Source organism: Moschus berezovskii, chromosome 10, assembly GCF_049115385.1.
Source record: "Moschus berezovskii isolate FMDL1 chromosome 10, NW_MosBer_1.0, whole genome shotgun sequence".
In the NCBI taxonomy this organism is placed as follows: domain Eukaryota; kingdom Metazoa; phylum Chordata; class Mammalia; order Artiodactyla; family Moschidae; genus Moschus; species Moschus berezovskii.
In genome coordinates, this window is record NC_142469.1 from 49360814 (window position 1) to 49377015 (window position 16202).

Below are 16202 nucleotides of genomic sequence, written 5' to 3' on the forward strand. Positions count from 1 at the left end.
ATGGACTGTAACGCACCAGGCTCCTCTGTTCATGGAATTCTCCAGGAAAGAATACTGGAGTGGGTTGCCATGCCCTTCTCCCAGGGGATTTTCCTGACCCATGGTTTGAACCTAGAGATGCTTAAAGAAATTGTGTCCATTATGCCAGTGTATATATTGAAAGCCAGATTTGGAGCTGAGAGTCAGTAAATTGATAATGTGCATAGTAATGTCTCTTTTTCCAGCTTACTTTTTTGCGATATAGGTATATGAAAGCTTTTTGCTAAATATTTTTCTGTACTTCTTATTTGTGTTTGCTTTCCTTCCTTCAGCCCTATTGACATTTTGAGTCAGATAATTCTTGGTTGTTGAAGCTGTCCTATGCATTATAGTATGTTTAGAAGCACCCACTAGATGTTAGTAACATGCCCAATATATTGGTGACATCCAAAAATATCCCCAGACCCAAGGGGACCAAAACCTTCTCTGCTTAAGGACCACTTCTTTAGCTCATTTCCCCCTCTCTGTTAGAAAAAATATATATCTTTCATTAATAAAGAGTTGCTTGTGATTCTTAAATGTTTTATTTTAATAAGGAGGTTGTCTAATCACAAAATTTTATTTTTAGAAAAGTTATTAGAACTATTTAGTCTAAATAGTTATTTACAGACTCTCTTTATTTCATCTTTAAGTGAATTAGGGCAGAATTTTCAGTTGGTTTATTTCTAGTCACCTAGCTGGAAAGGTCAGTTTTCATCCCAATCCCAAAGAAAGGCAATGCCAAACAATGCTCAAACTACCACATGATTGCACTTATCTCACACACTAGTAAAGTAATGCTCAAAATTCTCCAAGCCAAGCTTCAACAGTACGTGAACTGTGGACTTCCAGATGTTCAAGCTGGATTTAGAAAAGGCAGAGGAACCAGAGATCAGATTGCCAACATCCATTGGATCATTGAAAAAGCAAGAGAGTTCCAGAAAAACATCTATTTCTGCTTTATTGACTACGCCAAAGCCTTTGACTGTGTGGATGACAACAAACTGTGGAAAATTCTTAAAAGAGATGGGAATACCAGACCACCTGACCTGCCTCCTGAGAAATCTGTATGTAGATATCTGTATGTAGAAATCTGTATGTTGTCAGGAAGCAACAGTTAGAACTGGACATGGAACAATAGACTAGTTCCAAATAGGAAAAGGAGTACATCAAGGCTGTATATTGTCACCCTGTGTATTTAACTTATATACAGAAGACATCATGAGAAACACTGGGCTGGAAGAAGCACAATCTGGAATCAAGATTGCTGGGAGAAATAACCTCTGATATGCAGATGACACCACCTGAATGGCAGAAAACAAAGAACTGAAGAGCCTCTTGAAAGTGAGAGAGTGAAAAAGTTGGCTTGAAGCTCAACATTCAGAAAACTAAGATCATGGCATCTGGTCCCATCACTTCATGGCTAATAGATAGGGAAACAATGGGGACAGTGGCAGACTTTATTTTTTGGGGCTCCAAAATCACCGCAAATGGTGATTGCAGCCAGGAAATTAAAAGACGTGTACTCCTTGGAAGAAAAGTTATGACCACCCTAGACAGTATATTAAAAAGCAGAGACATTACTTTGCCAGCAAAGGTCCGTCTAGCCAAGGCAGTGGTTTTTCCAGTGGTCATGTATGGATGTGAGAGTTGGACTATGAAGAAAGCTGATCACTGAAGAATTGATGCTTTTGAACTGTGGTGTTGGAGAAGACTCTTGAGAGTCCCTTGGACTGCAGGGAGATCCAACCAGTCCATCCTAAAAGAGATCTGTTCTGGTTGTTCATTGGAAGGACTGATGCTGAAGCTGAAACTCCAATACTTTGACTACCTAAAGTAAAGAATTGACTCATTGGAAAAGACCCTGATGCTGGGAAAGATTGAAGGCAGGAGGAGAAGTGGATGACAGAGGATGAGATGGATGGCATCACCAACTCAGTGGACATGCTGCTGCTACTGCTGCTAAGTCACTTCAGTCGTGTCCGACTCTGTGTGACCCCTTAGATGGAAGCCCACCAGGCTCCCCCGTCCCTGGGATTCTCCAGGCAAGAACACTGGAGTGGGTTGTCATTTCCTTCTCAGTGGACATGAGTTTGAGTAAACTCTGGGAGTTGGTGATGGACAGGGAGGCTTGGAGTGTTGCAGTCCATGGGGTTGCAAAGAGTTGGACACGACTGAGCGACTGAACTGAACTGAGTCATCTAGCTATTTCGTTGTAAGTCTAGGATTAGAATCCAAAAATTTTTAATGAATAGTCATGTATTTCAGTTCAGTTCAGTCGCTCAGTTGTGTCCAACTCTCCATGACCCCATGAATTATAGCACGCCAGGCCTCCCTGTCCATCACCAACTCCTGGAGTTCACTCAAACTCATGTCCACAGAGTCGGTGATGCCATCCAGCCATCTCATTCTCGGTCGTCCCCTTCTCCTCCCGCCCCCAATCTTTCCCAGCATTAGAGTCTTTTCCAGTGAGTCAACTCATCGCATGAGGTGGCCAGAGTATTGCAGTTTCAGCTTTAGCATCAGTCCTTCCAATGAACACCCAGGATCGATCTCACTTAGAATGGACTGGTTGGATCTCCTTGCAGTCCAAGGGACTTTCAAGAGTCTTCTTCAGCACCACAGTTCAAAAGCATCAATTCTTCGAGCGATCAGCTTTCTTCACAGTCCAACTCTCACATCCATACATGACCACGGGAAAAACCATAGCCTTGACTAGACGGACCTTTGTTGGCAAAGTAATGTCTCTGCTTTTTAATATGCTATCTGCTGCTGCTGCTAAGTCACTTCAGTCGTGTCCGACTCTGTGCGACCCCATAGATGGAAGCCCACCAGGCTCCCCCGTCCCTGAGATTCTCCAGGCAAGAACACTGGAGTGGGTTGCCATTTCCTTCTCCAATGTGTGAAAGTGAAAAGTGGAAGTGAACTCGCTCAGTCGTGTCCAACCCTTAGCGACTCCACAGACTGCAGCCTACCAGGTTCCTCCACCCATGGGATTTTCTAGGCAAGAGTACTGGAGTGGCTTGCCAGTGCCTTCTCCAGTTAATACGCTATCTAGGTTGGTCATAACTTTCCTTCCAAGGAGTAAGCGTCTTTTAATTTCATGGCTGCAATCAGCATCCACAGTGATTTTGGAGCCCAAAAAAATAAAGTCTGACACTGTTTCCACTGTTTCCCCATCTATTTCCCATGAAGTGATGAGACCAGATGCCATGATTTTTGTTTTCTGAATGTTGAGCTTCAAGCCAACCTTTTCACTCTCCTCTTTCACTTTCATCAAGAGGCTTTTGAGTTCCTCTTCACTTTCTGCCATAAGGGTAGTGTCATCTGCATATCTGAGATTATTGATATTTCTCCCAGCAATCTTGATTCCAGCTTGTGCTTCTTCCAGCCCAGCGTTCCTCATGATGTACTCTGCATATAAGTTAAATAAGCAAGGTGACAATATACAGCCTTGACGTACTCCTTTTCCTATTTGGAACCAGTCTGTTGTTCCATGTCCAGTTCTGCTGTTCCATGTCCAGTTCTGCTGTTGCTTCCTGACCTGCATACAGGTTTCTCAAGAGGCAGGTCAGGTGGTCTGGGATTCCCATCTCTTTCAGAATTTTCCACAGTTTATTGTGATCCACACAGTCAAAGGCTTTGGCATAGTCAATGAAGCAGAAATAGATGTTTTTCTGGAACTCTCTTGCTTTCTCCATGATCCAGCGGATGTTGGCAATTTGATCTCTGGTGCCTCTGCCTTTTCTAAAACCTGCTTGAACATCTGGGAGTTCACGGTTCACATATTGCTGAAGTCTGGCTTGGAGAATTTTGTATTTAGTATTCTGTTATTCATTCAAGAGCATATGTTATGCATGCACTGTCGTAGGCGCTAGAGATTTAATGATGAGGCAGTAGTAAAATTTTAGCAATGCATTAAGAATCACTTTATTTAGTTATCACATTCTTGCTTGATACTTAACAGTAGAAAGATAATTTTTAAAAGATATTGAATGAATGATTGATTCATACATGAAAGGACTGTGGTTAAAGGAGCTACTCTTAGCATTAAGATGCAGTTTTGTGGTTCCAACTATTGAAACGGTTGTGGGCTTTGAATCAGAAGACCAAGAGTCTGGTTTTGGTTCTTAACTAAACTCATAACAGGCCAGACCTTAGTTGTCATCTGTGAAATTGTCCTGGACTGACTGGGTTCTAAATTGCCCCTATGCTACCAGTTCTATTGTAATATGAGCCTTTCCTCAGATTGGGGTTAAAAATGAGAATGGAGAAGGCCTAGAAGCTGTCACTGTCATCTAGGACAGGGCTATAAGAAGAAACAACTAAATTTTGTTTTTTACATACAACAATGGCTCAAACAGTATGAATAGATATCCGGTAAATTGGGTTGAGATGAGTCTAGTAGTAGAGAATATACTTTAATACAGGCTCATCTGAAATTCTGGAGTATTCATGTACTTTACAGAGACTTAATTCTGCGATGAATTTCTGTATATAAAAAATATCTTAGGGTAGAATTCTGGGTGAGTTCAAGGTGTTAAAAAATACAACGCAGAGAATGGGAAAATTAGTTCTATATTATTTATCAGATAAGGGGCTTATATCCAGAATTCATAGAGAACTCTTTACATTATTCCACAACAAAAAGATAACCAATTAAAAAGAGGACGAAGGATTTGGTAGATATTTCTCTAAAGACAATATGTAAATGGCTGGTAAACAAATGAATGTATACTTAGCATAATTAGTCTTTATTGTTGTTTAGTCACCAAGTTGTGGCTGACTTTTCTGTGGGCCCCATGGATTATAGCCCACCAGACTCGTCTGTCCATGGGATTTCCCAGGCAAGAATACTTGAGGGGCTTGCTATTTCCTTCTCTAGGGAATCTTCCAGGCTCAGGGATCAAACCTGTATCTCCTGCATTGGCAGGTGGATTTTTAACCACTGAGCCACCTGGAAAGCCCATAATTAGGGAAATGGAAATAAAAACCATGAGGGGATACCACTTCACACCCACTAGAATGGCTGTAATGAAGAAGATGGACAATAACGTGTTGGCAAGTTTGTGGACAAATCAGAACCTTCATACGTTGTTGGTAGAAATGCAAAATGGTGTGGCGTCTTTGAAAAACAGGTGATTCCTCCAAACATAGTTACCATGCAGCACTTAAACAGTTACTTTATAACTCATCAATTCCATTCTTAGGTAATGTATGCAAGAAAGTTAAAAATATGCATCCACATGAAAACTTTTATGTGAATATTCATGGTAGCATTATTCATAATAGCCAGAAAGTGGAAACAACCCAAATGTCCACAAACTGATAATGGGTAAACAAAATGTGGTATCTCCATACAACGAAATATAATTTGGTCATAAAAATGAATGAAGTTCTGATACATGCTACAACGTGAATAAACCTTGAAAACGTAGTAAGAGAAAAAACAAAAAACAGATGCAGAAGACCACATATTATGTGATTCCATTTATATGAAATGTCTGGAGTAGAATAGAGGTTTCCAGCAGTTGAGGGGAGGGGATAATTATTAATGGATATGGGTTTCTTTTGGAAATGATGAAAATGTTCTGAAATTACATGTTAGCAACTCAGTGTATTAAAAAATACTCAGTTATATATTTCAAAACAAAAATTTTATAGTGTATGAATTATATTTCAGTAAAGTTTGTTTTTTAAAAATCAAGCCTGACATTTTAAAAAAGGAATTGTTTAATCAATCTGAGATTAAAAGTACAGCTGACAGTTATTTCTCAAGTGTCAGTTTCACATTTCTTTCAAAGCCTGTCCTATAATTTTATGTTTTTGCTGTTTAACATGTACAGTGTTTGGTGTTTTTACTTTATTTCCTGAAATAAGTTCTGATTAAACTTTAGGTCGCTGGAAGCTGTGCCTTTATAGTTTAGACAGTAGGAATAAGATCAAGGGAATCAAGACATTCATCAATACCTGATGTTTTTTGCCATGATACCCTAAGTAGTCATAATCTGTTTAGGGTGTCTCTTATGAGAAAAAGTGTCTAATGGAAATATCTAGGAAGAGGAAGGAACGATAATGTAGAAAAAATTAATTTTATTTCTTACTTCATGTTTAGTTATGGAAAGGTAAGTTTAAGAAGAAATAATACATAGATAATGGCCTTTCAGAAATTCCTGAGAATGGATATATAACAGTTTTCATCTCTTTGTATGAGATATTAAATTGTAATATACACCTTTAATAAATAATTTATCGTTACAGACAGATTTGACCAGTTTTGGGCCATCAATCGGAAACTCATGGAATATCCTGCAGAAGAAAATGGATTTCGTTATATCCCTTTTAGAATATACCAGGTAGGAAGTAACATTTTTAACAATACTAACTTATGAAAGCCTTGAACATCTTACTTCTTAAAACACTCTTGTCCAGTGTCTTTTAAGTTTACACAGTAGCTGAATAATACTTATTAGGACTTTCCAGATCTCTTTCTTTTGGTGGCAGTCAGACCCGAGACTGCACTGTGAAGTATGTAACTCATATAATCAGTCCTCTTTATTTGCAGATTCTGTATTGGCAGATTAGCCTGCTTGCTGGTATTTATTTGCAACCTCAGAGTCTCACTACTCAACAGTACTACCCTGGACATGTGCAGAGTGATGAAAAATTTGATTTGCCCTATGTGCACATTTTCAGTGATGCTGTGCCTTCTTAAACCATAAAATGCGCTCTCATACCATAAACAAGTGACTTCCCGGTCTGTTTAGTGCCACGTTCTACACATTTTTGTGCTTTTTATTGATAATTTTGATGTTAAAAATGATTCCCAGGCATAGTGCTGAAGTGTTGTCTTTATTCAGAAATGTACATAAAACAAGATTATGTGTCGATGAGTTGAAGAACACATGAGCAGAGACTTGCAGTAACCCTTGTATTCCAGTAGTTCAGTGTTTGTGAAGTCAGTGTTTGCAGTGACTTTATAGAACATGAGTACTGCAGATGAGAAGCGACTGTATTTGTTTTAGATGATGGGTCTTCAGTGCTGTACAGCAAAGTAAATGGTAGCTTCTCATCACCATAGCCTTTCATGGGGTTAAAAAACTCCATGTTTCTATAGAGTACTTTAAAACTACCATATGTTTCCTATATAGCAATACTGAGTGAATTTTTATTGAATGAATGGTATCCAGAAATCCAGTTGCCTACTATCATGGAAAAAGCAAGAATAGAAACTATTAATAGAAATAGTATCACAGACATATACACTCATCTAGCAGGACCTCCATTCAAATTCAAAGAAATTGTGTCATAACTTCCCTTTGTAGACATTTTTACTATCTCATGGTCTTTACTTGCAGTTATTTCTACAGTTATTTTTTAATCTGTTATAGAGCCATCATATGAATGTGTGTTCGAAAAGGAGTATAAACCATCCAACTGAAAACAAGTAAAAACCAAAAATTCCAGTATACTTCATGAAAAGTTTTTATGACTTTAATAAGGTTGCTTCTCAATTATTAATTAAGATAATGGCAAATAGACTGTTTAGATCATAGATTAATAATACATACAACATAAATAAAATGAGAAAAATGACCGATGGAATGAAATCAGTTAATCTAATTAGCCACCTTCTTCTGCTTCCTGTTTTCAGAAAAATAAAATTTTAATTCCATAAATCTTTGTTAAGCACAGATATTACACAGTGGATTTAGAAATGCCATACCTTATTTATTTATACTGTATCTTATATCATGAAGATTCTGAGGCGATTTACAGGAATATATTTTGTACAGAAGCAAAATAGGAAACAATTTAAAATCAGAGCCACTGAAGATATAAAATGGAAACTCAGCATGAAATTACCTACACTATGAATAAGTGAGATCTTCAAATTTATTAAAATTTTTAAATTTACTGAAATTGACTTGTAAATTTGACCCAAAGCTTCTCTGTAGCTAGAGCAAGGGGGAAAGAAATGTGATGAGATATATATTTTTTTCATTTTATATATGATGAAAATTTCCTAGGGTATCAGAGAAAGCTAACTTTTCTTGGGTACCACATAGGAAAGAAATTTCTCACGTGACCACATTTAGAGGAAACGGGGCAATATCCTTTATACCTCACCTATAGTTAGAAACTGGAGAAGGCAATGGCAAGCCACTCCAGTACTCTTGCCTGGAAAATCCCATGGATGGAGGAGCCTGGTAGGCTGCAGTCCGTGGGATCGCTAAGGGTTGGACACGACTGAGCGACTTCACTTTGACTTTTCACTTTCACACATTGGAGAAGGAAATGGCAACCCACTCCAGTGTTCTTGCCTGGAGAATCCCAGGGACGGGGGAGCCTGGTGGGCTTCTGTCTAAGGGGTCACACAGAGTCGGACACGACTGAAGTGACTCAGCAGCAGCAGCAGCATAGTTAGAAACACAATAATAGTTTCAATAAAACTGCTTCCTAATGTGTCATTTAGTGAAAACTAAAGACAGTGTATCATAAGCCATGGATCATCCACAGTGTAATAATGAATTGGTGAAGTAATCGGAAGGCAAAGACAAAAGAAAATTTTAGGTTATCTTAATGGAATAATGCTGTTTATCAAATAAGAAGGAAAGTCACTGATGGAGCAAGGCAATTGAGGGTTGGGATAAATCAGTAAAGGTTGACCCAATAGAGGAAGAGGTTTGCAGAGACCTGTTAAGGAAAAGGACAGGAAGCAATGTTGCCACTGGCATGGGAGAATCTCAGTGTCCTCTGAATGGCACAGGAGAGGGAGAACAGTTTTGCACCTGTTACGTTCAACAGTGGGCAAACAAGACAGTTCCTGTGTTTGCATTAAATAATGTGGGAAAAGGAGGCAGGAAGTCTGCATGCTGTCTCTTATTACACGAATTGGTACGGATTGCTTAGATATTCCGTAAGAGAAACTTCCAGAGTGGTTTTATAGAACTAGAGTCAGTAATGATATGCTTTAGTTATCCCACAGAGAAAAGCCAGAATTGAGAAAGAGTTTATGGGCTAAGTATATGGGGGAGACCTGGGTTCAATCCCTGGGTTGGGAATATACCCTGAAGGAGGGCATGGCAACCCACTCCAGTATTCTTGCCTAGAGAATCGCCATGGACAGAGGAGCCTAGCAGGTACAGTCCATGGGGTCGCAAAGAGTTGGACACAGCTGAGTGACTAAGCACGACACAGCAACAGTAGTACTTCAAGTGGGTAGGATGTTTTATGTGACCTATAAATCTCATAGGAAAAGGCTGCGTCTTCACCATCACAGACATAGATATTAGTGATAAAAATACAGATTAAAAGCAGTAATGCGCTATTACAGAATTTTAAGAGTGGCCCTTATTTTTCTGAATGGATTTCTTCTTTTTTTTTTTAATGCAGGAACCCGCTTGGGTTGAACTTGGATGGTATGGATGGGGACAAGTGAGATTGACTCAGCTGGCTTGACTCTGTCTTCTAGGGTCAGTAGTTGTAGTGTCACATATTTATGGGAACTCTAAAGCACAGTTTGAAGAACTACTCTTTATCTAGGCCAAGACAGGTTCAGTGATTTGCCCAGGGTAGGAAGTTCTTGATCTGGCTAGCACTCTGAATACACTAATACCTTCAACATGCCAGTGGTATCTTTGAAGGCAAGGTTAGGGTTTCCTTTTTCCTTTTTGATTCTGTGTAGTAGGATTTAGCACAGTGTTATTATGTACAGTATAAGTGCTTCACAGGTACTTAATTGAATCTTAAGAGTATTAAAGCACCAAAGATTTCATAATTCTAAAACTGAAAAAAAAAATTTATAGTTCGAATAATCCACAACTGAAAAAGCTAGCTGCCTTTAATAAGGATAGTGCTGTTGTAATAGCTGAAGAAAAAACACTTTTAGAATTAATTAGAATGGTTGGAGACTAGGAGGAGCAAGTGGAAAAGAGCTGTTGGAAGGGTTGCGTGGAAAAACCAATGCATTGTATGCACCTCTGTATTCCAGCACTGCACGGGAAGGGAGGCCCCCGGGGCTCTGTGGGAGATGTGACACTGACCAACTGTGTGTCCGCAGGCGCTTTCTCAGTCTTGCTGGGCCTTCGCTTCCTCATCAATAAAACGAAAAGGGCATCCCTGAGTGAACTTACACATCTGGTTGGAATTGTTCTTTAAAGAGGCCGTATTCCAGGTTTATCTAATTGTTCATCAGTGATGTTCTTTTTAAAATGTTTTATACTGCTGATTTCAGAGCAAATTTATCAGTTTTATAGTAAGCATAGTTCTTTCCTTTATGTCACTGTCTGTATGACTTTAAAATAATTTCTTAAAATGATTCATCTTGAAAATTCATTAAATCATTCAGCAGTCATCAGTGGTTGTTTGGGACTATTTTACCGTGAGCTCCATAGTAACATACCATAAAGCATACCTAAAGCCTAGCAAAATACCTTATTTGAGGAATTTAGTTGAATAAAATAGAGATTCTAAAGACATTTCCAAAAAACGGGAGCTCCAAAACTAATTTGAGATATATACCTCCCAACACTTTTTGGATGGTTCAGTTCCAGCATGTGTATTTAACTATAGATTGCAAATGCTCGGAGCTCCTTTAGGGAAAGTGGGTATTACTATTACCTAACGTAGGAATTGTAGGATTACTGTTGCTAGAATAATAGTGCAGATGTACAGAATGCAGATCTCTTTCTCATTTACCATTCTTTTCTGGGGAAGATTATCAGATGTGTCCTTACCTCTCACTGCTATATCATAAATACAGTGATACTTAGAATGTATGTGAGAGAGAGGGAAAGAGAAAGAGAATGTGTACATGTGAGAAAGAATGGTTTTCATAAACTTCTATAATTAGAAAGTGGGAAGCTCGAGAATTCTCAAAATTTGATTGACAAAACCTGGTTGCCAGGTGGGGACTCCATTAGGGCAGAGCTTGCTGCCTGTTCTTTACTTAGTCAAGGCAGTGGCACTTTTTCTTCAAGCAGGTGGAGACAGAGCCTCAGGGTTTTATCGGAACTCTTTATTGACCTATGTAACTTTGCTGTTGGCTTTACCCCTAACTGGTTTGGTTTTGAACTTGATTAAAATTTTAGACATGAGATGCATAAGTGAATATAAAAATTTAGGAGTCTCAGTTTTTGCCCATTGTCTGTTGTCTGGCGCTTTCCATTTCCCTGTTTTGTATTTTTGAGTCTTTGTACACGCCTTGACCAAAGGAAGATGGGATCTGCTGTTTTCCTAGATTATATGATCTAAAGATAATACCAGATTTCTGCTCTTGACTCCCTTATATATAGCTCTTTAATTTGTATGGTTGGGATAGTCCATTGATTGAGTGTAGCTTTTACTTATGTGGCATTTTGATTAATCTGCACCTTTCCTTTGTTTAATATACTAATAGATCTCTGTACTATTTGAGACCTTAAATTAGTAAATTAAATAAAACCTGGAAATCCAGGTTTATTAATAAGACAAATGAAGGGCATAATTTCGCTGAACTTTTTTTCCTTGTAGAATTCTAACAGAATTCCTGTATAGCAGGGGATAAAAAGGGAAGGACAGAGAGTATGCTTGAGTGAGGTTCATTTCATCTTTGGAGGCCTCACAGCTGCCTTAGGAGGTAGGGATTTTTATCTGATTTCTCACATGAGGAAGCTGAAGCTGAGGAATTCTAAATGTCTTGCTGAGGGGCACACATATAAAAAGTGTGAAGACCAGAATTCAGACCTAAGTGAGACTTAGAAACAAAATATTATTTTCTTCCTAAAAATTAAGTTTACAGAATATTCAAGACATAATTATCGCATAAAGTGGAGTCCATGAAGTCCACTTTGACCAAACCTAGAAAATCCCTATCAATATTCTTTAAAGGTTGACTTTTGTGCAGATTGTTGGAAAACTTAAGTTCTTTTTCATCTGTAATTTGATTGTCAGTGGACTCAGAATGACTATAATCCAATGACAGATTTAGTGGTAAAAGTAAAATAGGACCAAAAGTAGTTTGGAGATCCATTACTGACCAGAATGTGTCATTTCTGTCATTTACATTGACAGTTTGGTTTGGTGTGTGTGTTTCAGGTCTGTGTTCTTAAAATCCAGGTGCTTCATATTAACTAGTATTCTAGAGATGAGGTTAATGGCAGGAAGTGCCTCAGAAATGTAACTAAAATGTTATTTAGCCTAGCACATAAACAGATGTCGTTGAGGGTATCTGTGAAAAAGATTTGTAAACTGACTGTGACGTCCTCAGGCATTGATATTTAGGTTGTAGTGTGCAAATTAGGCACGTAATTTCTGTTTTTCAAGAAGCAGTGGATTTATAAGTGTTATCTGCTGGTATGCTGCATGTAAGAAAAAGTTGTCTCATTCTTCTAATCATTCACCAGGTTCATTTGTTCACAAATATTTGCATGCCATGCTTGTACCATGCACAGGGGATACAAGTGGTGATTAAAAGTACATCACCCTTTAAGAATTTATAATAAAATAATAAGTGTACAATCAAATTCTAAATCAGAACTGTGATTGGTGCTGTGAAGGAGAAGTATATAGTGCAATAAAGGCTAGTTCCGCTGAGGGGAATTCGATCTGTTAGTAGGGCAGAGAAGACCTCTTTGATGAAGTGTCCTGTCTTTTGAGGTCTGACAAACGGATGGAATTAGGGAGGCAAAGACTAATGAGAGGACTTTTGTAGGCAGAGGGGATGTAAGTATGAGGACAGCCTGTTGGTCTTGAGCACAGAGTTGGGGGCAAAATAAATATGTTGCTTATTTTTCTTTTGGGTTATTTATCTTGCCATTTTACAATAGATTATTTTTGTAGATATTAACCATTTTCTATCAAACACTGTAAAATATAATCACAACTTTAAAATTAGTCTTGACTTTTATAGTATCTTTCTGTAAAAAAGAAGTTCTTAATGCTTTATATGCCCAATTATTAATATATCTTTTTCTTAGTCATACATGGATTTCTTTCTTTGTTACGAAGGCCCCTCCCCATACACCTGCAGGTTATACATAGTTTTCTTACCTAACTTTTCTTGTAAGATTGGTTTTTAATATGTAACTCTTTAGGTCATCTGGAACTTATTTTTATGTGCTGTATGAGATACAGGCATACAGCTTTATTTTCTTCCAGGCGATAGCTAGCTGTAGTGGGTTTATTTATTATATAAACTAAAGGTGGTCTAACTTTTTTCTTTAGAGAATCAGAAAATAAATATTCTCAGCTTTGTAAAGCAAATGGTCTCTGTTGCAGTTGTACAGTTTTGTAGCTTGGAAGCAACCATAGACAACTTGCAGTTGATGGGCATGGCTGTGTTCCAATTAAATCTCTATCTCCAGAATCAGGACAAAGGCGCAGTCTGGCTTGCAGGCTGTAGTATATTGATTCCTGATATAAACTATTCTTTTCCTATTAGATAAAAGTGCCACTTCTGCTTTATATTAAAATACCTTGACTACAGGGATCTGGTTTTGAATTTCCTCTTCCATTCCATTGGTTTGTTTATTTTTATGGCAGTATTATTTTTATTTGATTTTAATGTTCTGATATTTGCTGGGGCAATTCACCGCTTACCTTTTTTTTCAGTCTTTTCATGGTTAATAAGTGGAAATACATTTCTGTCTTAGTTTTTGTAAAATTCACCTTTTTATGTCATTAAATCTTCCCACGTAAGAACACAGTACATTTTTCTTATTCAGATTTGGTTTTATGTTTTCCAGTAGGCCCTTTGTCTTTCTTTTAAATTTATTTCTAGGTGTTTTTTAGATTTTGTTTTTCTTTATTTCATTTCCATTTCTAGGTATTTATTTATGGCATCAACCAAAAAAAAAAAAAACACAAAACCTCTCTTCCCACCATTTTTGTCAGCTATTTCTTGTTCTCGCTTCATTGCATTGTTAGTATTGTGTTGCCAGGACTGTGTTAAATAATAATGTTACTAGCAGTAATCAGCCTTTTCCCCCAACTTTTCCCTTAGCCTTTGGGATCTTAAACTCATTGGTCCTTAGGTTCCTGTCCGCCCAGAGGGGAAATATTGTAGAGGTTTGTCGTTCCCCCATGTAGGTCTTGCCTGCTTGCCCTCTCCAGTAGTTACTTGAGCTCAGAGAGCCACTTTGTTGGTAGGAGACAGATTTGGGAATAGAAGGAAGAGAGGGAAGCATTAAGCTTCCATGCTCCCAGGATCCTCTCCACATGTAATTGTTATTATGCTATTTTTTCATGTAAAGAATTTATAGCAGTAATTCTCGGGGCAAGGTATAATGCTAAATTCATGCCCTAGCTGTGGTGGTAGCATACGACAATGAAACATCTATGCTTAAAAACAGGATTTGTATTTCACATGTAAAGACAAGAAAGTATAGAATGGATGATCAATTCTCAAAGTTTTTCTGATCCAAATGAAGACAACAGTTAAAAAATGATAACTTGCAAGTTGAAGGCATATCATTCATTTTCACCTTTCTGTAGAGATACAGCTTATGAAGTTAATTTAATTTCTTTACAAAGTATTTTAAACATTTATTAAACAGCTGAAGAGAATTTCTTCTTAAGTAAATGCAAAGAAGAAGCCGAGCCTCTGTACTGTGCTTGTATCTTTGTTCCCCTCACAATGCAGTACACATAATAGGTGATCCCAAAATACACAGACTATATATAACAAGCTAAGGAAGTTCTCATTATCTATGAAGGTGGTGGTCATTCTGGTCTCATAATAAATTAGACTGTAACATTCATACCATACATTTTACTGTAGAATTCTGGGCTGGATTTTCTGTTGAGTAAACTATTCATTGAGCTTCCCAGGAGGCGCTGGTGTAAAGAACCTGCCTGCCAGTGCAGGAGACCTAAGATACATGGGTTTGGTCCCTGGGTCAGGAAGATCCCCTGGAGAAGGAAATGGCAACCCACTCGAGTATTCTTGCCTGGAGAATAACATGGACAGAGGAGCCTGACAGGCTATAGTCTGTAGGGTTGCAAGGAGTTGAACTTGGCTGAAGTGATACAGCATGCACACACACAAACTATCATTCTCTACTGTTGCTCTAAAGTAGAACAGAGCTGTATGAAAATACAGTAATAAATTATTTTTGTGCAGTACTGTATATTTTGTGAAATACTGTGATCTTCACAACACCTTTGTGTGGACAGAGCAAATATTACTGTCTTTTCTAAGCTGAAAGTTAATGACCAGATAAAGGACACAAAGCTAGTAAGCAGTGGAGCAAGGACTGGAGTGCAGATCTAGCTCTGTGGGGTATACACACGCGCACATATTCTGAAAGAATCTCTTTTTTTGCAAGAACATGAATATGTATTGAGACTTTAGCAGTTGAATATGAGAGGAATGTTTTGCAGACATAGGTTCAATTAATGAAGAATTAATTAGGTGAGTTGATTTGAGTTTTAAGGGATTAAAAAAATAAAGAGTCCAACAATCTTTTCTTTTTGCTCTTTGCTGCCTTTGCTTTTGGTGTCAGATCCAAAGAAATTATTTTCATGACCCTGTCAAGCAGCTCACCACTCTTCTTACCGTTTACTGGTGTCTACGAGCTCAGTTTTCTTTGAAGAGCTTTATGGTTTCAGGTCTTACATCCATCCAAGTCTTTAATCTATTTTGAGTAAATTTTGTGAATGATATAAAATAGTCGTCCAGTTTCATTCTTTTGCATGTGACTGTTCAGTTTTCCCAGCCCCATTTATTGAAAAGACTGTCCTTTCCCCGTTGTATATTCTTTGATCTTTTGTTATAAATTAATTGACCATATACATGTCTGTGGGTTTATTTCTGGGTTCTCTATTCTATTCCATTGTTCTGTGTGTCTCTTTTTATGCCATTACCATACTGTTTTGATTACTGTAGACCTGTAATACCGTTTGAAGTCAAGGAGTGTGATACATCCAGTTTTGTTCAGCTTAAGATTGCTTTGGCTCTTCAGGGTCTTTTTTGGTTCCACACCACAAAATTTTATGATCAAATAGTCTAATGGGTTATTTTTTTGAGATATAATTCACAGACCGTAAGATTCACCCCTTTAAAGTGACAGTTTTAGCATTTTACAGAGTTGTGCAGTCATCACTACTGTCTAGTTTCAAAACATTTTCATCACCTCTAAAAGAAACTCCATACCCGTTAGCAATCGCTTCTCTTTCCTCTTCCCCCAGCCCCTGGCAACCAC

At 38.0% G+C, this 16202-nt stretch overlaps 1 protein-coding gene across 2 annotated transcripts in view; it reads left to right on the top strand.

Moving 5' to 3' along the window:
• The window catches only part of ATG5 (autophagy related 5), a 117775-nt gene that overhangs the window by 65029 nt on the left and 36544 nt on the right, over positions 1 to 16202 (top strand). For both annotated transcript variants that reach the window (XM_055432867.1, XM_088840676.1), the window contains exon 6: positions 6280 to 6374. In XM_055432867.1, coding sequence (XP_055288842.1) covers positions 6280 to 6374 — 95 coding nt within the window. The remainder of the gene's footprint in view (positions 1 to 6279; positions 6375 to 16202) is intronic.